The 20,513-nt window shown below is 51.9% G+C and overlaps 6 protein-coding genes across 6 annotated transcripts; 2 read left to right on the top strand and 4 right to left on the bottom strand.

Annotated features, from left to right (window-relative positions):
* Nucleotides 1-1,410: 1,410 nt before the first annotated feature.
* BU25DRAFT_420967 (uncharacterized protein) lies at nt 1,411-1,764 on the top strand (the record flags this gene model as incomplete). The annotated part of the gene is made up of 1 exon (XM_033708056.1): nt 1,411-1,764. The coding sequence occupies one exon, from the start codon at nt 1,411-1,413 to the stop codon at nt 1,762-1,764; it is 354 nt and encodes a 117-aa protein (XP_033562694.1).
* A 4,570-nt stretch (nt 1,765-6,334) lies between these two features.
* BU25DRAFT_339536 (uncharacterized protein) lies at nt 6,335-7,407 on the bottom strand (the record flags this gene model as incomplete). The annotated part of the gene is given in 3 exon segments (XM_033702777.1): nt 6,335-6,967; nt 7,005-7,006; nt 7,026-7,407. The coding sequence occupies 3 exon segments, from the start codon at nt 7,405-7,407 to the stop codon at nt 6,335-6,337; spliced, it is 1,017 nt and encodes a 338-aa protein (XP_033562693.1).
* A 667-nt stretch (nt 7,408-8,074) lies between these two features.
* Nucleotides 8,075-9,932, top strand: BU25DRAFT_447962 (uncharacterized protein; the record flags this gene model as incomplete). The annotated part of the gene is made up of 4 exons (XM_033709567.1): nt 8,075-8,585; nt 8,829-9,248; nt 9,337-9,850; nt 9,921-9,932. The coding sequence occupies exons 1-4, from the start codon at nt 8,158-8,160 to the stop codon at nt 9,930-9,932; spliced, it is 1,374 nt and encodes a 457-aa protein (XP_033562692.1). The 5' UTR covers nt 8,075-8,157.
* A 1,422-nt stretch (nt 9,933-11,354) lies between these two features.
* Nucleotides 11,355-12,524, bottom strand: BU25DRAFT_457812 (SET domain-containing protein; the record flags this gene model as incomplete). Its single annotated transcript, XM_033710140.1, has 3 exons — nt 11,355-11,759; nt 11,834-12,429; nt 12,491-12,524. 3 exons carry the CDS (start codon nt 12,522-12,524, stop codon nt 11,355-11,357), a joined length of 1,035 nt encoding a protein of 344 aa, XP_033562691.1.
* Nucleotides 12,525-12,823: 299 nt separating this feature from the next.
* BU25DRAFT_410068 (uncharacterized protein) lies at nt 12,824-15,671 on the bottom strand. The gene is made up of 2 exons (XM_033706193.1): nt 14,540-15,671; nt 12,824-14,488 (listed from the first exon to the last, which is right to left on the bottom strand). The coding sequence occupies exons 1-2, from the start codon at nt 15,170-15,172 to the stop codon at nt 12,980-12,982; spliced, it is 2,142 nt and encodes a 713-aa protein (XP_033562690.1). The 5' UTR covers nt 15,173-15,671; the 3' UTR covers nt 12,824-12,979.
* A 1,110-nt stretch (nt 15,672-16,781) lies between these two features.
* On the bottom strand, nt 16,782-19,215 carry BU25DRAFT_410067 (P-loop containing nucleoside triphosphate hydrolase protein). The gene is made up of 4 exons (XM_033706192.1): nt 19,148-19,215; nt 17,780-19,085; nt 17,407-17,630; nt 16,782-17,137 (listed from the first exon to the last, which is right to left on the bottom strand). The coding sequence occupies exons 2-4, from the start codon at nt 19,070-19,072 to the stop codon at nt 17,041-17,043; spliced, it is 1,614 nt and encodes a 537-aa protein (XP_033562689.1). The 5' UTR covers nt 19,073-19,085; nt 19,148-19,215; the 3' UTR covers nt 16,782-17,040.
* Nucleotides 19,216-20,513: the final 1,298 nt, after the last annotated feature.

Here is a 20,513-nt window from a genome sequence, read left to right as displayed (position 1 = left end):
GCTAGGAGTCTAAATCAATTACTACGTACGGTATCTAAGTAGGTACAAGACGTTGTGTACCGAACAGAACTCTATCAGCAATAGTCTATATACTTACGTGTGGGTTTGTTTGGTTACCGGTTAATAATTGGAACTGAGTTGGATAGGTATTGGGGTTGCAAGTCCCAGAGCAGGGCTTGCAGAATTCTAATACTCCCGCTTCGGGGGTTGCAGGCCCGCTCCAGAGGTGACCAGAGGTTGTACGTCCGCTTTGGAGGCGCGTAAGGATGCTGGGGATTTGGTGCGTACGGTCAGGGACAGTACGGAGCGGATCCGGATATTGTCAGGGGATCTGGAGAGGATACCGTGACAGACATACTGGCTGAGAACACATACAATATGGATGAGAAGGGCTTTGCAATTGGGATCACAGGAAGAAGCAAAAGAGTGTTTGATAAGCTACTTTTTGGCCAAAGGCAGTTCAAACAGAGTCTCCATGATGGCAATCGTGAGTGGGTAACGTTGGTGGCTTGTATATGTGGCGATGGATCACACCTCCCCCTAGGCATCATCTACTCAGCCACTGGCTGTGATGTGCAAGCCTCATGGGTGAGGGATATTGACCCTGAGGAACACGATATCCACTTCACTACATCACCTACTGGCTGGACCAATGAGGATTTAGGACTGACCTGGCTGGAGCAGCTGTTTGATCGCTACACCAAGGTCAAAGCCCAGAGACGATGGCGATTGCTTATCATTGATGGCCATGGCAGTCATGTGACAAGGGATTTCATCAATTACTGTGATCGCTACAAGATTCTAGTATAAAGACTGGTAGGGTTGTTGTTGGCTGCAAGCCATGTCAGGATGACACAACAGAAGCGTGAGTTGAGGGCAAGGGAGAAGGAAGAGCGTGACCAACAATGTGCTGAGGAGCGCGCTGAAATTGATGCTCGCAAGGCAGCCAGAGAAGCCAAAAATGTGATTGTGACATTGGAAAAAGTATACAATTGCCTAATCAAGGCAAGCGCAAGCCTTCACGTCAACTACAGCCAAAAACAACAAAGCGATGTGGTGGTGTGGCTGCGTGTTGTGCACGCGTTGTTCATGAGCCCTCCCCAACACCTCCACCTATATACAACAGCCAAGGCCGCAAAATTGTTCCTCCAAGAAAGTTGAGATAGCCAGATTGATTGCAATAGTCTAGAGAACAATCCACCAGCTTTTCTTGTGATAATTACTTTTGTATGTGGCTCAATAACCTCATTCCTATCTGATGCTGAAAGGTGGTGGGGTGGCCCACTCACTGACCCGGCCTGTGAGGTGACCGTGCACGGTACCGTGTCTGTGCGAGTGCCGCCCGTGTTTGCGTTCCGCCCAATTCCTCACAACATCACTATACTTTTGACGCGCCACAACACTACAACCATGCCTGGAATTAATGATGCAATCAAGCAGATTGATAATTTGGAGCCTAGAGAACAAGTTATATATACAAGAGTTGCCAAAAACCATGGTGTTAATCGCACAACATTGTCACATCATGCACAAGGTGTTCAGATGGATCGTAACACCAAGAACTCCAACCAAGCCAAACTGATGCCACCACAAGAGCATGAGCTTGTACAGTACATCATTGGGCTTACAGAAAGACGCCTTCCACCTACAAGAGAGATGATCAAAAATTTTGTGCTTGGTATAGCCAAAGTTGATGTCTCTGAATCCTGGGTTACTCGCTATGTACTTACATCATGCTTGACCTCCCTTATGGCCTCTAATTGACATGGCGCTGATTCCTATACCAAGTACAAGGAGTACTTTGACCTTATGACGCATAAAATTACCAAGCATGTGTTACAATCCATGAACAACTTGCAAACCAACACTGAACAAACAGGACTACGCAACGAGACGAGAGCAGCCAAGGAACTGCAGTATCGATTGACCAAGCTGTGAAGCTGCGTCAGTGATACCCAGTATAATCGACACTCACAATATCTGTTATACAAACAGAGATTGTACAAAAAGGACTGCAGTGGATACAACGTGGATCTCATACACAAACGATCGTCACGGACCCATATACCAACCCACTTGCAGAGGACCCACGTTGACAACGATCAATAGGACACCGAGGACCGAGTATCGAGGTCACGTTGACAACGCTCGATTGGACTGAGTATTAAGTCACTGACAATACTTGATATGAGCAGTACAATCAATCCTCCTGTCAAGTATATAAGCAAGTAGACACGCTGCCCTTATGGCATTGTGTTCAACCTCGTCAATCAACTTTGTTATTGGAATCTCACTTGCTCTCGAGCCAGACAGTATACTCTGTACTACTCATTGCAACCAGTCGCCATGGTCTTTGACTAGACGACTACCCCCTGATTATCACGGCGATTTATCACGGTCAAACCTCTGCCACTCCGAGCTTGCTTAGTGATAACCAACCCCCAACGGCTTTCTGTACCTCTGCTCATCCCGGAGAACCAATCGAATAGTGTCTACGAGCTTTGCTTAAGACACGACTTCAACATTGGTATCCCCAGCTGGCCCCCTCTCACACCAGGCCTCATCTTTGCAGCAGAATCGCGCAACATTCAGAGCACCTGGGTGAGCAATGTGGATAAGAGAAAACACTCAGTGTTCACCACGGTGTAAGAACCGTACCAACCGTTCTTCCTCATACTACTCACACAATTGCTATTCGACTCCTATCCGATCCCTACCTTACTATGTACCGGTATCCCCCAAGCTACATCAAACTGTTAGGTATATAAGCAGGGCAGTGTACATAGTTATGGTAGATAGTTTTTGAGTATCCTTTCATACAAGACCTATAGGAATAGAGGTTTACTCCTAGTTCTATCTATCCCAGTGCTCCCATACACCTCGTAGCGGATTCGAACCCATATCGGAGTCCTCTCTTACCTGTGTCGATACACACGGTATCTCCCTCTGGCTGGTCAAACAACGATGCAGGATTAGCATGGCTTGAGCAGGTGTTCAACCACTACACCAAGCGCAAAGCTCATGGAAGGTGGCGCCTTCTTATACTTGATGGCCATGGCAGCCATATAACCATGCAGTTCATTGAGCTTTGTATCAAGTGGCGCATTCTACTTGCTATATACCCGCCACACAGTACCCACACACTGCAGCCGCTTGATGTGGTGTGCTTCAGCCTGTTGGCAGGCAACTACTCCAAAGCGCACACCAAACACCTTCACCAAAGCCAGGGCTTGCTGCCATTCAAGAAAGGCAACTTTTTCAGCATCTTCTGGGAAGCCAGGGTGAACACATTCACTGAAAACCTCATCAAAAGTTCATTCAAAGCAACTGGTTTGGTGCCACTCAACCCCAACATTATACTTGATAGATTCACCACAAGCAATGTCAGCACCAACAACCCAGTATCTGCCAATAGTGGTGAACAATGGCAAGATACTGACAAGCTGTGGCGGAGTACTGTAAAGGATCCAGCTTCAGTCAATGCAAAGAGGCTGCGTGCAACCCTTCATCATCTCTCTGTTGAGAATGAGTTACTCAAAGTAGAGCAAGATGGCTTACAGTTTGCTCTTAACACCGCTTGGAGTAAGCCAACACAGGGCAAGCCTTTGCCACTTATTCAGCGCAAAGAGACCTGTGCTAAGACTCAATGGTGGTCTCCACGTGCGCTTAATAAAGCACAACACCTCTAGAGTATATTTGAGCAAGAAGAGAGGGATGAAAAAGTGCGCAAAGCTACTGAGCGTGAGCTGCGTGAGTCCAACAGACTGCTTAAACAAAAGCTTGATGCTGAGAAGAAAGAGGTGGCCAAGACAAGGAAAGAGGAAGCTGTGGAGAGGAAGCGTGTAAAGGAGCAACAACAAGCTGAGCGCAAAGCTGAACAAGAGCCTCAAAAGCAATCTTGCAACACTGGAAAAGCTATACAATTATCCCAAAGAGGCAAGCGCAAGGCTTCACAGGCTGCAGCACCTAGAAAGAAGCAGAATTGCGGTGGTGCAGCTGCCCATAGTCAGGTTGTTGTTTGCAAGCCTTCCCTGTCACCACCAGCCAAGTACAACAGCAGAGGTTGCAAAATTGCTCCACGCAAAAAGTTTGAGTGAGAAAATTTGTTACATAGGCCTATAGACTACTACAACAAAAAATATTGCAATAATATCTATTTTGTGTGGCTCTATAGCCTTGTTTTTGAGTGTACTGTGAAGGCATTGGGGCGGCACGCGAACACGGGCGGCACGCGCACAGACACGGTACGCAAGGATTACAGTCCGTGCACGCCATGCACAGCGTCAAGCCGTGCACACCCCCACCAAAATATACTATATTGCTCAACCCAATAACTCAACACCACAATGGACCTCAAAGCTGCGCTTGCAGAGGCAGATGTAGCAGATGCAGCAGGTCAACTTTCATACCGAGCCCTTGCAAAAAAATACAGTGTGTGCCGCACAACATGATCGCGCAACCACCGACGCGTCGTTGCATCGCGTACCGACGCAGACCAACAATTACTCAAACTCCACCCTACGCATGAGCAAGACCTTTGCGAGTATATAGATGAGCTTACTAGCCAAGGCCTACCTCCTACAAGGCAAATGGTACAAAGTCTACAGTTCCTCGACTCCTCTCGTATCATTGCATAGTCCTGTTTGTTCAGTGTTGTTGCGAGGTGCCCTTTGATTGTAACACAACCTTTGAGCCAGACAGATTGCCTGTACTACTCATCGTTACCCCAAGCTGTCAAAAGGTGTTTCACCCAGGCAACTGGCCCCATTGTTCCGTCACCTTCACGCCTTACTCATCCCCGAGAACCAATCGAATAGTACTTGCGAGCTTTGCTTAAAGTACAACTTCAACACTGCCCTCTACAAAGCTACAAGGTTACTCAAACAGAAGGTTGATGCTCAGAAGGCTGAGGCTCAAGAAAAAAATAAGAAGGAGCGGGAGGAGAGGAAGGCTGCTGAACATGCAGCTATCAAGGAACACGAAGCAGAGAGAGTGCGCAAAAAGGAAGAGCACAACACTCAAAAAGCATCATGTACTACCCAGAAAGGTAAGCGCAAGGCCTCACAGCACCAAGGAGCAAGAAAGAAGCAGAATTGTGGTGCTACAGCTGCGCAAAGTGGTGGTGTTGCTACAGAGCCTCCCCCAGAGTCTCCCATCAAAACCATCAGCCGTGGCCGTACTTCAATTCTGCCAAGACGGTACAGATCAAGAACCATTTCTCTGCGTTCCTCCATATCATGACAACTCTCCTCCAAGTTGATCAGATTCGATTGGTTGGTGGTCACGAAGCTGGCGGTCATATTCGGAGGGAGGCAGATGCTCGATGGGTTTCTTGAAGTTGCCAAGACATTGTGTGAGCATTTGTTCTCGCTGCAGATATTGCCGTGACTTCATGCTTGAGACGTCGTGGTGGGTGAAAAGAAGGCGGGCGATATGCACTGAAGAAGAAGGCAGTTTGCCGGGCTTGCTGTAGTCTGCCACAGGGTCTGGTCAGGTGACTGAGACGCTCATGCATGTGCAATGTCCTGCACAATTTGGACACAAGTGGTCATGGGTGTTTTTTGTAAAACTGCCCTTCAAATCTCACAAGGGTCTGAGACATCAATGTGGAATATCGAGATACAAAACATATTAATGTTCAGTCGCCCGAAGACACTTCACCACACTCACTGCTCTCCCTCACCTCCGCGCTCCTCACCACGCTCCTCCTTTCACCTTCGGCGTACCCTCCATCCGTTCTCTTATCTCACCCTTAAGTATCTTCGCCTCCTCCATGGCTCCCTTCGCAGACTCATGATGCCCCTTACCCAACTTCTCAAACTCCCTCGAAAGGCTCTTCTTGGGCTTGCATGCTGTTCTGAGCGCCTGTTGCTTTCGTTCTGGCATATTTCAGGTGCCTCTTGGCTTTGGCAGCAATTTTACGGAGATGGTCGATGCTGCCTTGCTGGATATCACGGAAGGTGTGTATGAACTCGGTTGTGTGAAGATGTTCTGTGTCGTTATGGAGTGGGGTGAGAAGGCCCTGCAGCCTTTGTTGAGTCGCCCGTTCCGCTAGTGCTGGGGCCATTGTCACGAAGTTGTTGTGGGTATGGAGAGGAAGGAAGCATAATCTTTGAGGAATTAGACCGCGCGAGAAGTTTGCTAAAGGTCTACCACGAGATTTGGTCGGATGACTATGACGTTCTCGCATAAGTGGTCAACCAACCATACTTCGTAAAAACATTTGGGGTGAATGCAACATCCGAATTGTTTGTGCAGTTGAGCAGCTCAGCTGCATTTCGCCAATATCCGCTAAACGCAACAATCAAAAATGACAAACCTAACAACGCCACACCTAAGCCGTCGTTCTCCCAATCAGCTTATTCGGATCCTCCTCATCAACCCTCTCCGGCGTCATACTCCCACTCTTCTCTAGATCCTTCGCACCCTTGCTCTTACTCCGTAATCTCCCCCAACTCATACTCCGCCTATTCTGCTGCTTCCCCTGCTTAATACTGTGACTCCACCTTTTCCTCATTGGTGGTCTCCTATCATCAAGACCCAGTAAAGACCTTATTTCTGACACCTCAGCGTGACCTCGTGTTGTCTTCATCCTATGTACCCATGTGCACTCGCCGTCCTCGAACAGGAACTCGCCGCCGACTTGCTTGAAATCTCCGCCCTTCAGTGCCTTACGACCGGTCGATAGGCCCTGGAATATCGACTGGACGCTGTTGATAAGGACGTTTGTCTGCATGTATCCGGGTTTTTTGCCGAGATCGTATGTGCGTGTCATGCCTAGGTAGTCGTATATTTTGCGTGTGGGTTCGGCGTAGATGGGGAAGGGGCAGCCGGTTGCTTCTGTGTACATGGGTATCAGCTCGGGGCGGCCGCAGCCAATCACGGTTATGGAGGTTGGTGTGGAGAGAGCGAGGAGGTCTTCGGGCGTCACGGAGGAGGAGAGTGTGCGGAGGTATTCCTGGCAGTTCTATGGAAGATTAGCGTGCGGTGCTTCAGACTGGCACAGCTGGCCGGACATGGGCGACTTGCTCCGCAGAAGAAGTGCCTGATGAAGATGATCAGCTGCCGAGGCGCGACACCTGATGCATCGTAGAGCTCCTTGAACGGCCGGCTCTTCCCTTGCGCGTCCAGAATAAGCAGGTCCTTCACCTTCTTTAGGTCTTTCTCGGTTGGTAGGTCGTTGTTGACGTTGACTGTGCCCTCGAACTCATCCTGCTCCTTCTGTAGTACTGGCGTGTCGCTCGCTGGCGAGAAAGGCGGCGTCGAGTTGTCCAGTGCATCTATCGAAGGTTTGGGGAGCGTCTCGCGCCCTGAAGAGTGTGGGGGGGAGGGCGGTGCGGCTGAGGTCTGCGGCGTCGAAGCAGATGTGGGGGGCAGAGCGGTGTTTTGGATATCTGAGGTCGCCATCTTGTCTATGGGAATCGCAGGATTTTCATACAAGGCACAGTCTCGCGCGTGAGTCGAAAAGGTGGCCGTTGGCCTTCACGGAAGCTATGCTTTCCGAAGCTAAAGCGTGTGAGAGGACGATCGCTCAAAGAGGCTGAGCAGCCAAACGAGAACGAATCTATACGGGCTGACCGTGGAAAACAGGAAAACGTTGGTTGTATGCAGTCAGCAGATTGAAGGGTAATGTGAGTGAGACTCTGTGATCAAAGGCAAAACTCAAGGTTGCTTAGAAGACGCGCGACAAGTTTCAAGACGCTTTCAGCTGCAGGAACACAGCAGCGACGTCAGCGGCTAGGCAAGACCCTGGAGGTTAGTTCCGCTATGATCTTAGCCCAGGGGGAGACTGGAGTGGGCATGGTTTGGGCTAGACGCTGCTTGGCATGGCATTGTCTGCCATCTGACAATCAGTCGTTGGAAGTGTCAGTGAGAGCGCAGGCTGATGATGACGGCAGTGCTTCAGATCAGTCTCACAGCTGCAGGGCAAAAGACGACCGGGGTTTGCCGCCAACCGATGCCTACGGGTTGTTTGCGAAATACCGAGCCCACCCCGTGACTTAGCTCGATTTTGACGCTAGATCTAGTTTGTTAGCGTTTCATAGTACAAACAGTATCTCACAACATTCTGCTTCTGCCAACACGGTGGAAAGCATTTCAGGTCGCTCAAATTGATGCCTCGCGATATTTTTCTTGGTGTTGTAGCTCACCCAGCAAATGGCAAAGCGGAAACACGTGACTCTGGCAAGTGGCAAGGCCTCCAAACCTACTAAACGTCATCGCAAAGTTCCTCAACTATTTGAGCAAGGTGTTAATCCTGCACCGCCTTCTCTGCCGCCAACTGCACCTCGTTCACAGCGCTCGCGTGAGCCGACTCATCAGCGCGATTGCGACATTCTGAGCCCGTTGTTTGAGCCGCCTGAGGCGAGCCAGCTTGCTGTTGACGCACACGCCGTTGATATACTTGGGGAGGATGAGGACGAGGTACTAGAGGTTAACGCAACAGCAGATGATGAGGAGCAAATAGAGCCTGTTGGGGAGGAAACTGTGGGAGCTGTTAGCAAGCCGCCTGCTGAAAATTCTGCTAGAAGCTCACCTGGTGTTGCTGCTGCTGCCACAGCGGCTCAATTGAGCCAGCGGCAGCGGTCAGAGTCGCATCCTGGGATAATTGACAAGGAGCCACATTTGCACTGGAGATACCGCGCGTGCTAGGGGACGATGGAGAAGAACGCAATAGCGTCAGCCTTTAGCTTTAAGCGGAGGAAGCCACTGTTTACAGTCAGCCAAGATAGCGTGTGGCAATGGGCGGATGGTGTAGTAGAGTTGCAGAAGCCTCGTGTTAGCAAAATTGAGAGCTTGACGACAACGCTGCACTACACTAGCGGCAGCCGCCAAGCCAAGGCAGATAGGTGTACAATTGCGCTGCAGCGAAGCCGACGTGTAGCTGGAGAAGGTGTTGTTGTTGGCAATTGGGTCGATTTTGAGGAAGAGCTAGTTGAAATGGACAAGGAGAGCGCTCAGGTTATGACGTGCGACTTTGATTTGGTACTGAAAGAAGAGCTGCCAGCAACCCAGCCAGCATCCCAGCTAGCTTGTGGTGTTGCTCGCCAGCGACCTGGCATCGTTACAGCTATCCAAGAAGATGGGCTTGCTGCCATCGTTGCAGCTGAGAGGTCTGCCAGCGGCGTTGCAATTGGCATAAAAGACTATTGGAGATGCCTTGAAGCAGGCTGCAGCAATAACACCAACAACCTGGCCGTCAGATTGATTGCCCGGAAGATCACTATATGGTCAACGGCAACACTATCGTGAGCTGGGCGGCTGCTGTGGCTCAAGAAGAGTGTACAGTTGAGGAGCCATCTGATGAGATTCGTCTCTCTCTCATGATGGCAAAAGAAGAAGCGCCGCCGGCGGAAGGTCTCCAACATCATCAAACTCCAGCATTGAAGGTCTTACAAAAGCAATACTTGCTGGTCATCTTGCTCAGATGAGTGCCAATATTAATCGCTGCAGGCATGAGTCTTCTCAGAGCATCTTCACGCCTCGCCCCCGTTGCAAGAATTTTAATTGCCCGAGAAACGAGCTGGTGCAACATACTTACAACTTCTTCAACTACTGGAAGCACTCCATGCCGCAGATGAGAGAGACTATCAAAAATATCGTTCAGCAGGTTGTCAAGGAGGACAAATACGACATCAACATGTTAATGGATGAGCAGGTGGGGATGACAATGGAAGTGTGGGTGAATTACTTCTGCATTGGACCAGGTCACCTTGCACATCTGCGAAGAAAAGCGATTGATTGGAGGAAGGATTACGGCGGCCTGACAAAAGCTAATTGGGATGCAATGGGTAGAGTATATAACGACGTGAGGGAGTCAGCGTCGCCTGTGAGGGAACCGTTGGGGGAAGTGAGTGCAAACTCACGTCAGAACACCGAGCCTGACTGAGAAGCTGCACAATGACGCAACACTTTTTTAGAGTGAGCTTTAAGCATATCACAGGTAAATACATCTCGGAGTGTCTGCAAACCTTCAGAATTTACCTATCACATTTGTGGGTTGCCCAATACCCGGCCAAGACACCACAAACTCAACCATCATCAGCATCCCCATACAACCCGCACTTTCTGTACCATGCCCTGCAGTCAATCCTGTAACAAGCGCCTTGAACAGTGTACTCCATAAAAGACTTAAACTGCTGCCACTCATCCTATTCATCTGAGTGCTTCTTTATCCAACTTTTCAGTACCTTGAAGCTCTTCTCGATGGGGTTGTAGTCTGGTGAGTATGGCGGCAGGTACTCTAAATTTATGCCGAAGTCTCTACAAAGCTGTACAATTGCTGGCGAGCGATGGATAGAAGCGTTATCCATGAGTAGTACATGGTAGCCAGGCTGGAGCATTGGCAGCACCTCTTCTTGCAGGAACCCCTCCATGATTTCTGCAGTAATAGCGCCTTGAAAGATAGTGTGCGCAAGGTAACCGTCTACAGTCATTGCTGGCAGAAGACTCTAGCGTTCTGACCGTTTCATGGAATACTCCAGTTCAACAGAGCGGCCAACAGGACTCCAGCCATACTTGCAACTGCCAGTGCGCTCATTGCAAGCGCTCTCATCTATCGCGACAATTTGCTTGGCCTTGCAGTTCAACTGCACTCTTGCTCTGAAAATTCTGCGTAGAGCGTCAGACTGCTCAGCCGCTCTCGTTGTCGCGATCTTGCGGCTCCACTTCATCTTCTTCAGCTCCCGCAACACCATGGTGATGCTCACAGGTATATCAAACGCGTCCAGATGCCAGTCTCTGATCTCCTCCAGGTACGCCTGTGGCCGGCCATCAAGAAACTCAAGAAGCGGCGCCTGTGAAGGTCTCGAAGCATGCTGGGTCGCCTCAACTTCACACACTTTGGCGCATATGGCTGACCCCACAACTCTAAGTTGCGTCGCTTTTTTCTTGTACAAGCACGCGTTACACCAGTCTGGCGCTCAATTTGAGTATTATTGACTCCATAATCAACGCGACCGAGCACGATTCAGCACTGCCGCGAAAGTGCTTGGAGCCAGTTTGCGGCTGTGGTAGTCAACGGGGCGGGTCATCAGGGCAGCTGCAACACCAAACAATCAATCACAATAGGCAATAACAAGTGATAATAGATCTTCAAGAACCATAGGACGCTGCTCAATTGCTCTTAATTCTCGATTATTGAAGTTTGCCATACTGTGTTGTCCGTGCGCAGGAACTCCCCGCAAGTCACGGGGTGGGCTTGGTACTTTGCAATAATAATAAGCGAGCGTCAGCATCGTGACTTCCTCACCACCACTCATCCACGACAGATGCACTTGCTGTACTATAGATCGACTGGAATTTAGCAACTTTTACCAACCTGCCTTCCCGTACCCTGAACGTCAATCAGTGCATCATGAACTTGAGCAGTCCAAAGCCTTCCACCCATGAGCCTCTCCCATCTCCCTTCTCCTACTAGCCTTAATCCTCTCCACAGCCTCGGCATGCCTCTTGAAGTTTGGAAAGTCAATACCCTGGCAACCCCTCTTAATCTGCAGCGCCTTCTCACCTGCCAGTACCCCCATCTTGTAGTCGCCATTATACTCACAGACGAGCGCAATGTCAAAGAAGACACCGGCGAGCCTAGCATCCCAGCATCCCTCCCCCTGCAAAAGCACCGCCATCTTTAGCAACTTGTTCGCAAAGGCCGGCTGCTTGGCCCCTTCCGTCAGTTTGAATCCCCTCAACAAACGAGTCTCGCGATCAAGCTCCTGAACTTGCAATCTCCTCTCCGCGCTCTCGAACGCAAAACTCTTTTCCTACAACATTGTCAGCACTTCACCCTCGCCCTTCATCCCCATTGTTCGCCATCAACAAGCAAGAAGGTACTCACATCATCCTCATCCCCACATGCAGGGCAATCGCACACAAACCCATAATGCCTTAGCTCCCACGCGCGCAGACGCTTGTCATGCTCCATGTCCACGTAACTAATCGTAACTTCCTCTCCCTCCTTGATATCCCGCATCGTATGAATCGTCTCCTTCCCGATCGCCGCGTTCCAGCTAAAACAAGCGTTGGGATTGCACGAGTGGTTGAAGCGCACGGCGTACGGGAAGACAGCGGCGCCGGCGCCCATCTCCATGCAGTTCGTTTGGAAGATGGAGATCAGTGTTGCCTCTTTGCCTGTTCGTGCTGCATGCTGTTCTTCGATGCGCTGGCGTTCGCGTGCGGGGACGCTGGGGTGGATTTGTGATGGCCACGCGGAGGCGGGCTGGCCGTGGCCGCTGTGGAGACTGAAGTAGAGGGCTTTCTGGGCTGAGGCGAGGCTGGAGAAGGCGAGCTCGATGTCGGTCTTCATGTAGTCTGCCATGGGGACGATCAAGAGCGGTGCGTCAGTGAGGATACGTGTGCCGCGTGAGATGTTCTGGATGGCGATGCAGCCATAGCCTTTGCCGGGGAGGGCGCGGATCTCGTAGTAGGCGTTTTCTGCGTTAAGATTAACGATGGGCTTGCTGTGAGCGCTGGCGTTAAGAGGACGGAGACTTACTGGGCGCTACTGGGGCAGTGTCAGTCGATGGCATGGCGTCGCTGTTGTGTTCCGCCAATACGGAGAGGATTTGAATAATGAAGTTGAGAGGATAACTCGGGCAATAGATTGGGTCCAGAAGACAAGTTGCGTCGACGAGGCCCCAAGTGAGTGGGAGCGTTTGCCAAAGACAAGCTCCTGTGAGCAAAGCCTGGCGGTGAGAGTTTGATGAATTACCACTCCCTCTCACCTACTGCAAGAAATCTGTGGGGCCGCACGAAGTGCTTGGGCAGAAAGAAGATACGATTCATAGACCGAAACTAAACAACTATAGGCAAGAAGATGTATGCAAATGAACCCAAATGAACGCCATCGCTGTGTCCCAATAATATACAATCGTCCACCCATGAATCAAGCAAAATGTCAACGTCGCCACTCCTTCAAGCAGATAGGCCGTACTGCGTACTTTGACCCCCTACCCCCCATCTCTCTCACAAAAGCATCATTCCCCTACCTCTTCTCCTCCGCCCCATTCCCATAAAAATACTGACTTCTATTATCCACCTCAAAGCTCTCCTCCTTCGGTGTAGCCCACACCTCGGGGCTCACCACCTCACTATCCTCCGTGCCCTGCCTCCTTGCGCCATACCGTCCCTGTTTGGGCGTCGGCATGCAATCCTCAGTCCCCGGATGAATGCTATCCGGGCTAGGCGTAGGGTAGTTAGGACTCGTCACTGCGACCGTAGAGCGGTTGATGAGCTTGTTGACTAGGTTGTGGAGCGTGGAAACTTCTGTCTGCAGGGCGAGGACGCGCGATTCGAGGGCGAGGCGGGCTGTGCGTTCGTCGCTGAGCAGGGTGTGGAGAGATGCGAGGTCTTCTTTTGTGGTCTTCGTGTCCTCGGTGTGGGTTAGTGGTGGAGAAGGTGGACTGGATTCGTATGCGAGGTTACTCGTTGGAGCACCTCCGGCGGGGAGTGGTTCGCGTTGGTGGATGCTGACGGCAGACACAGAACGTGATGTAGAGCGTGTGCGGGTTCGTAGGTTCCGGGGCGCAGATTCAAGAATGATGGTTTGCCGGTTGTTGTGCGTTGAGATGCGGCGGAGGGAGGATTCGAGAGCGTGGATGTTTTCTTCGAGATTCTGGACGCGGTCTTCTACTGATAGACGCTTGGGGCTGCGGGAGGGTAATGGTGGGCCTTCGAGCTGTGCGAGAGTTTCAGGATGCTCATGAGGGCTACTGGGCTCCAGGTTGCCGAAGTTGAATGCGGATACGGGTGGATGCTCTGGCGTCTCCCAGTCTTGTGCCCGAGGTGCAGCCTCGGGAGTGCTCGGTCCTTGAGCCCGCGGCGTAGGTTCGTTTGGTGTCAAATCATCTGGTCCTACAAGCGTCGCACTCATCCCCTCGTGGATTGACTCGGCCTCCTGCACGGTAGGTCCTTTCGTGTGCACGCTCCGCATGGTCTCCACTGTTCGAGCAGTCTGCGGCCTGGTGTTTTGGCTGTACACGCTGGCTGAAGCGTAACTCTCCCTCCAGCTCTTGATCACATCGTTTCTTGTCGTGCTATCGTCGTTCGAGAACCGGGCTTTCGCTAGTTCTCGCAAAGCACCAGCACTCCTGGATCTGCGCCTGTCTCCGATGGAGTTTCGCGCGGCGTGAGGTGGGCTTGAAAGAGCGATGCCAATGCCCGGCGATGGCACAGGTTCATCTTCAGTCCTCTCTTCCCATGTTGACAATCGGCCACGCGGTTCATCGAGACTGTGTCGCTGAGCTACGCCACCCGGCAGATTTGGTAGTGTTGCTCTCCGAGGACCAAGATCAGGTCGCTGGAAGTCGAATCTCAGATACTCATGGGGTGGGCTTGCTGGTGGTGCGTTAACATTCATAGGATAGGGCAGATGTTGGCCTAATGGATGCGGCGGCTGCAACTCCTTGACAGTCAAGTCAGAGATTCGTTGCGTACTAGGTGTGGGCGGTTGTTGTTGTGGTGCTGTTTGCGATTTCTGCAGCATTCCAGGATCCTAATCCACATTAGCAAAGAACCTTCCATTGAGCATATCGTTATAACCTACACTATGGTGATAGCTATGCCCTCGGCGCACAGGCTCCTCATTGCGCTCCACGTTATGCTCCTGCGACTCTTCTCGATCCTTGCGCCCAAACATCTTGCGGAAGACACCTCTAATCCCACTCTTGCGCTTCTGCTTTTTAGCGTTTACAGTCGCGTTGGAGTGAGAGGTGCTCTCAGGTGTCGCTCTGAAGGGTGTTGGTGGTGTATGTGATCTAGGCTGAAACACGCTCTCCCGTTGTCCAGCGAGTATGCCATCTGTTGGATGCATTCCCAGTGGTGACCTCAGCGGAGACCGCGCCGGATGTTGGTCATGTAGCTCCAGCTCTTGCCGTGCAAAGTCTTGGTCCCGGCTTGCCGTCTTCATCGCTATCTCTTCTGTGACATCTTCCTGCCGTAATGTTCCTTGAGAGTTGGGAACCTGTCTTATCATGTGCTGATGAGGTACTGGCACGTCCAGTGCCTCCTCGATCCTCTTCTCGCCACGCCTCTCAGCAAACTCCCTCTCTTCCTCATCACTCAACGGAGTGTTCTCCTCAATCGGAATTGGTCCACTGATCTTAAGATCACCTCTTCGAATAGCTTCCACCTTCCAGCTCGCACTCCTAGGGCGTTGCAAATTGCCCTGCACGCTCATCTTGACGGCAACAGACCGCTCTCGCAGGTGCATGCGAAGCGGCAACGTGCTGCTCTAATAGAGCACACTAGCTGCAGATGACCTTATGCGGAAGAGATTGCGCTCGCGCAGATGTTGCAAGGTACACCCTGGTGAGTACTGTAGTACGAACCGCCGTTTCCCAGCATCACCAACGCGCGAACGGGAAAGTTACTCTTGTGTAACTACACGTTAGAAGGAGATCCTAGTGCAGCGGAAAGGTCTGGTCCAAAGCAATGCTGACGCAGTGGTCGAAAATGAAACAAGTGGCTAACAACGCGAAATGGACTGGTCTATTTACCCTAGTTCTTGCTTTTAAGTCAATTGTGCAGTTTTGAATCGCGAAGACGAGGCTAAGAATAGTAAGCAGAAAGAAGAAGATTTGAGAACGAGCGCCGGAAGTAGAACAACAGACGTTAGAAAAGATGAAGGGGGCGCCTGGAGGAATAAGTATCAAACAGCAGCGTCATGTAGCAGGGGGCACGGGCGGGGTGAGCAGTATCGATAGGGTGGAAGAGGGAGCATCGCCGGTATCTGCGACAGCGTCTTCTCTAATAGCAGCAGCTCCAAACCCCGGCACAATCACCCAGAAGCACGCCTCGCGCCGGCAAAATGCTCAAGAGGCTTGCTCGCTCAAGCAATTTGCGTCGATTCGCGTGGGCAACATGGTACGAGCCTTCTCCAATCGATGCCTCGCACAGACATCCACTGGGTCGGTGGTGCAGATAGCGGTAGCGAGGCTTGTGCTATCGATGTCTGAAACAGCACGCTTCGCCCAAACCAGCTCGGTGCGGAAGCCACAAGGGCCTCTCACACGCCTTTCAAGCAGCGACAGCACGGAGCGGTTCCCAAAGAATCAACATGACGCCACAGTCCTCACCCTTCATGGGTTCGCGTCGACATCGTGTTTCGACGGGTTTCCCAAGAGAGCAATTTGAGTGGTGTGTGCGGACTCTTAGTGCACGTCAAGAACCATGGGACTGCATGCTCCGAGCATTTAAGGACGTGCATGCACGAACGCGCCATGCACACGTATTGGCCAGCGGCGGGCCCCCAGGTACCGAGTGACAGCCTGAGGAACAGGAAGAGTCCTGGCGCGCGCGCAGCCATGGGCCGCTCGAGTGCTGCTCAACCGCAGCGATGAGACGCGGGTGAATGACGAATGCTGGCCGTGGGCGAGGGGTGTGGTGTTGCTGAAGCGGTAAGAAACGTGGCCGCACAGGTAATATTGGGGGCTCAACGCTCGATAGCACTGGTGTCGAGAAACACGACTCGATGGCTTCAGCTATTACACATTCACCATCTTGAAAGTTGAGCATGGTACGATTCTGATTCAGCGCTGCTATTGGGATATATCTAGCGTATCATATCTTCAAGATGTTTTGGACAGCCTCGAGCTGGGTGTGCTGGCTCTTCGCTACCCCATAGGCTCGACTAGTCTTCTGCAGGTAATCTTTAGCGCTTCTGCATCTCTCGCACCTCCATCTCCATACAGCATGGAACAGAGCCTCGCCTGCCCGTCAATTCACCTATCGCGACACTTGCTTGAGGTATCTGACTTCTACACCGGTGTGCGTGACAGGCCTGACCCTTCAACTGCACTTTACAGTTGTCAGATGGCTGTTATCGCCCATGACCCCGCGGCACTCAACACCAATCAACTCGTAAAGTAAAGGCACTGTAAATCTCCGCCAAGTGCGAATTCCACTCTCATGCAGCATATCGGCCTGTCTCGCTTGTTCTCGCCTCTCCCAACAGCCTCCGCAGCCTCGCTTCTTTGCTTCGCTGTCACTCTCCACTTCGATCCCCACAATGCAACCAGCTTACCCTAGTGTCTCACTCACCGTCCGCTACTGATCATCGGTATACACATCTGCTAGGTTCGGATACCTCAGGTCAGCATTCTCCTCGAGATACTCCATCCACTGCTTCAAGAACGCGCTGCCCCTGAGAAGTGCGTTAGCAGTGTTCGAATGGGAGAGGCGTGCATGATGCCGTGACTAGGCGGGAACGGTAGCGAGGGGTAAGGGAGTGTGGCTTGCAGGTGCGGGATGGGCCTTGTCGGGTATTCGCAGGCGCCTCCGCATCACGCATCCCTCCCTTCACCTGTTTCAAGATCCCACTCAACTCCACTATCCAGCCCGCCACACCGCGCTCCTTCTCCGTTCCTATGATAGAAGATGCGGTGAGGATAAGAGAGTGTAGGGTGTACGTACTTGCTAATAGTGTCGCTGTCCCCCACAACGCAAAGGTGTCTCTTCGGCCGTGTCATAGCGACGTTGAGTCTCCTCTTCTCGCCCAGGAACCCGACTTCATGCTCTGAGTTACTGCGCACCGTGCTCACGATGACGGCTTCCTTCTCACGGCCTTGGAATCCGTCGACGGAGCCGAGCTCAAGCTGCGGATACTTTTCTTTCAACAGTCCTGCGAGCAGCGCTAGCTGTGACGTTGAACGGTCAGTGTAAGTCCTCAGATATGACAGGGATTCCTTCACCCTCTCGGATCGGCGCGGCCGTACCGCAGGCACGGAGATCTGTAGGCGAGGGGGTCGCAAGAGCGAGCGCATGAAAATCTAAAATGGAAACGTACCTGCGCATTATATGGCGTAATAACCGCAATATCATCTTCCTTCACACCCGCGGCGATCAGGTTGTTGACGTGCATCTTGACCAACGCCGCTTCGGCTTCGTTACTCTTACTATCGCCCAGACTCATGCCCTTCCCGCCCTTGCCAATGACGCCTTCGTCCTCGATTTTCTCGGGGAAGTCGCCACCCTGTGTGTCCCAAAACACCAGAGGTTCTTTTGTATCCTCGGTTTCTTGGATTTCGTACGGTAGGCCTGTGAGCAAGCGCGCTTTGACCGAATCGGCGGCGATGAGTTGAGAGTCGTAGAGCGCGTCGGACGGGAAGCGCATGATGGCTTCATGCATGCGGTATTGGGTTGTGAGCATGCGTTTTATGCTGGGGCCGTGGAGGGCGAGGAGGCGGTCGAAGAGTGTGGTTTCGAGGGTTTTGCTGATACCCGAGGAATCTGTATCTATAGTCGTCGCAGCTTTCTTCGCTGCCTTTGACCCTTTTGAGTTCAGTGACTTGATGGTGGGTGGGAGTTGGAGATGATCGCCGGCGAGGACGAGCTTATTTGCTTTGACCCAGAGTAGAGGGACCCAGCATTGTGCTTCGAGAGCTTGACTTGCTTCGTCTACGATGACGACGTCAAATTCTTGGCCTTTGAGATGGAAACCTCCGGCGCCGTGTAGTGTTGCGAGAACGACTTTGCTGCCTCCAACGAGGTTGTTGACGCAGCCTCTTTCTCGCTCTCTGTATTCTTGTCGTAGCTCTTTCAGCTCCGTGTAGATCTGGCGTTTCTCTCTGCCGTTACGTGTTTTACGTATTGAAGCTTGCTTGTCGTCCATCTCCTTGCGCACGTCTTGTACCAAGGCTGCAGCTTCTGATGTGCGGGTGAGCACGTCCAGCGAGTGGTTTAGGACAGATGGTAAGAGCCGAGCAGGATGACCAAGCCGGATCATGTTGACTTTGTGAGAGGCCAGTCGTTCGACGATGTTGTCTACTGAGATATTGGACGGACCGCACACAAGGAGACGGAGATTTTGCTTGAGCAGCTGCAAGATCAGCTCGATCAATGTGTGTGTCTTTCCTGTGCCCGGAGGGCCGTGGATGAGGGCAACTTCTCGAGATGCTAGAGCGAATCTAATAGCCTCCTTTTGACTGTCGTTCAAGCTCGGGTCTTTGAATTCCAGCTTGTGCAGGGTATTCGAGGGATCGTTGAGATCTGATGGGAGGGGCGAAGGTGAGCCTTGCCCAAAGAGCACGCGCATGAAGGGTGTGTACTCCTGATCGCTGAAATTCTGCAGTCTGGTCATGGTTTGGTTCATCCTGTCAAATATGAGCAAGCAGTGGAGGCGGGCACAACTTCTGGTATTGCCATGAATGCGTACCTCTTGTAGGTGACATCATTCGCCAACTTGACTCTACATGGTCTATCAGCTCCCAGCTCATATGTCCTCGACTCCAGTGTATGACTGACATCCACAGCTTGCTTCCACTTGGCACATCTGCGTCTTCTTTGTCCAACACCATCTCAATGTTTTCACGTCGCACCCTCAGCACAACGCCCCCGGCACCCTTCTTTTCCAGCTCTTTCTTCTCCGTCTTCTTTGCGCTGCCCGCGGGCTGGTCTGCAACAGCCACGATGTCTCCAACCCGAATGCCATGCTCAGGTATCTCTGGTCTGGCGCCCTTTGTGACAACCGCGGGGTCCAGGGCGAGCTCGACGATGGTCTTTCCGCCCATGCCAGTTCGTATCGAGGAGACATTGAGGTTCAGGATGGCTAAGCCGCTGCGGGCAAGCGCAGTTGGTGTGTGTGAGGAGAGGAGGGCGTCCGTTTCCAAGAGTTCAGCTTTGAGTTCAGCGTCCAGCAGCGTGAGCTGAGAAGTTGCGAAGGCTGGGATATCTGTAGGATCCGGCATGGTGGTCAGTGGCTCTAAGGTCAGTGTGCGATGTTGAAGCAACAACGATGCAGCTGCAGATGGTTTGCGTAGCTCTGGTGGGGCTTGCTATGACGCGCTCAAATTTGAGGCAAGCAACAATTGCGCGTGTAGAAACAAGCTCTCAGCTACTATGCCACTGTTGGAGAGTACAGACTGCACTCCTTTGTATTGTCTTTTGTCCTGTCCTTGATGATCTCGCAAGGGTGCTAGCCGTGATTGATGCTCGCAAAGCTCTCTGGAGCTCCACAGGCGCGTCGATGCGCTAGCATTTGCGCTGAATAAGCCAGGATTCTCTCTCCACCTCGCGAGACACTCTTTGCAACGGCGAGGACACGGAGAACTATGATCGTACCGACCTGAGTGCATTCAGGTCCATGCAATAAAAGTCGGGTCTGATATCGTACACGCTCTAGTCGCTAGCTGGAGGATATCGGTATGCCTCCCGGTCTTGTGATGCGGATGCTCGGCTCAACGGTTGCTATGGGAGCAGCAGAGAAGAGCTTGCGTGTGACTATCTGACTGCTCCGCGAAACTGGAAAGCGATAGAGTATTCTGCGGTCTCTACTGTCAAGTTACTCGTACATGCAATCGTACACATGCTCCCAAGACGGTGATTCTGTAGAGGTGCAGCCGTGTTCCTCAACCGGAAGGGGCAAGTTAACCCGAGGCCTTCTACGTCAACGCGCCCCGACGCGCTTCACGGCTCCAGCTCCGCCTAGATGTGGTTAACAAGCCCCGGGTACGCTGCCCAGCCTATCCACTTGTCAGCAGCGGCTCTCGAATGCCCAGCAAATGCGCCTGTTCCGAGCGCGA

This window comes from Macroventuria anomochaeta (assembly GCF_010093625.1).
Source record: "Macroventuria anomochaeta strain CBS 525.71 unplaced genomic scaffold BU25scaffold_13, whole genome shotgun sequence".
Taxonomy (NCBI): Eukaryota; Fungi; Ascomycota; class Dothideomycetes; order Pleosporales; family Didymellaceae; genus Macroventuria; species Macroventuria anomochaeta.
Note: the sequence above shows the minus strand (reverse complement) of the source record. Positions and strands in the feature narration are given on the sequence as shown.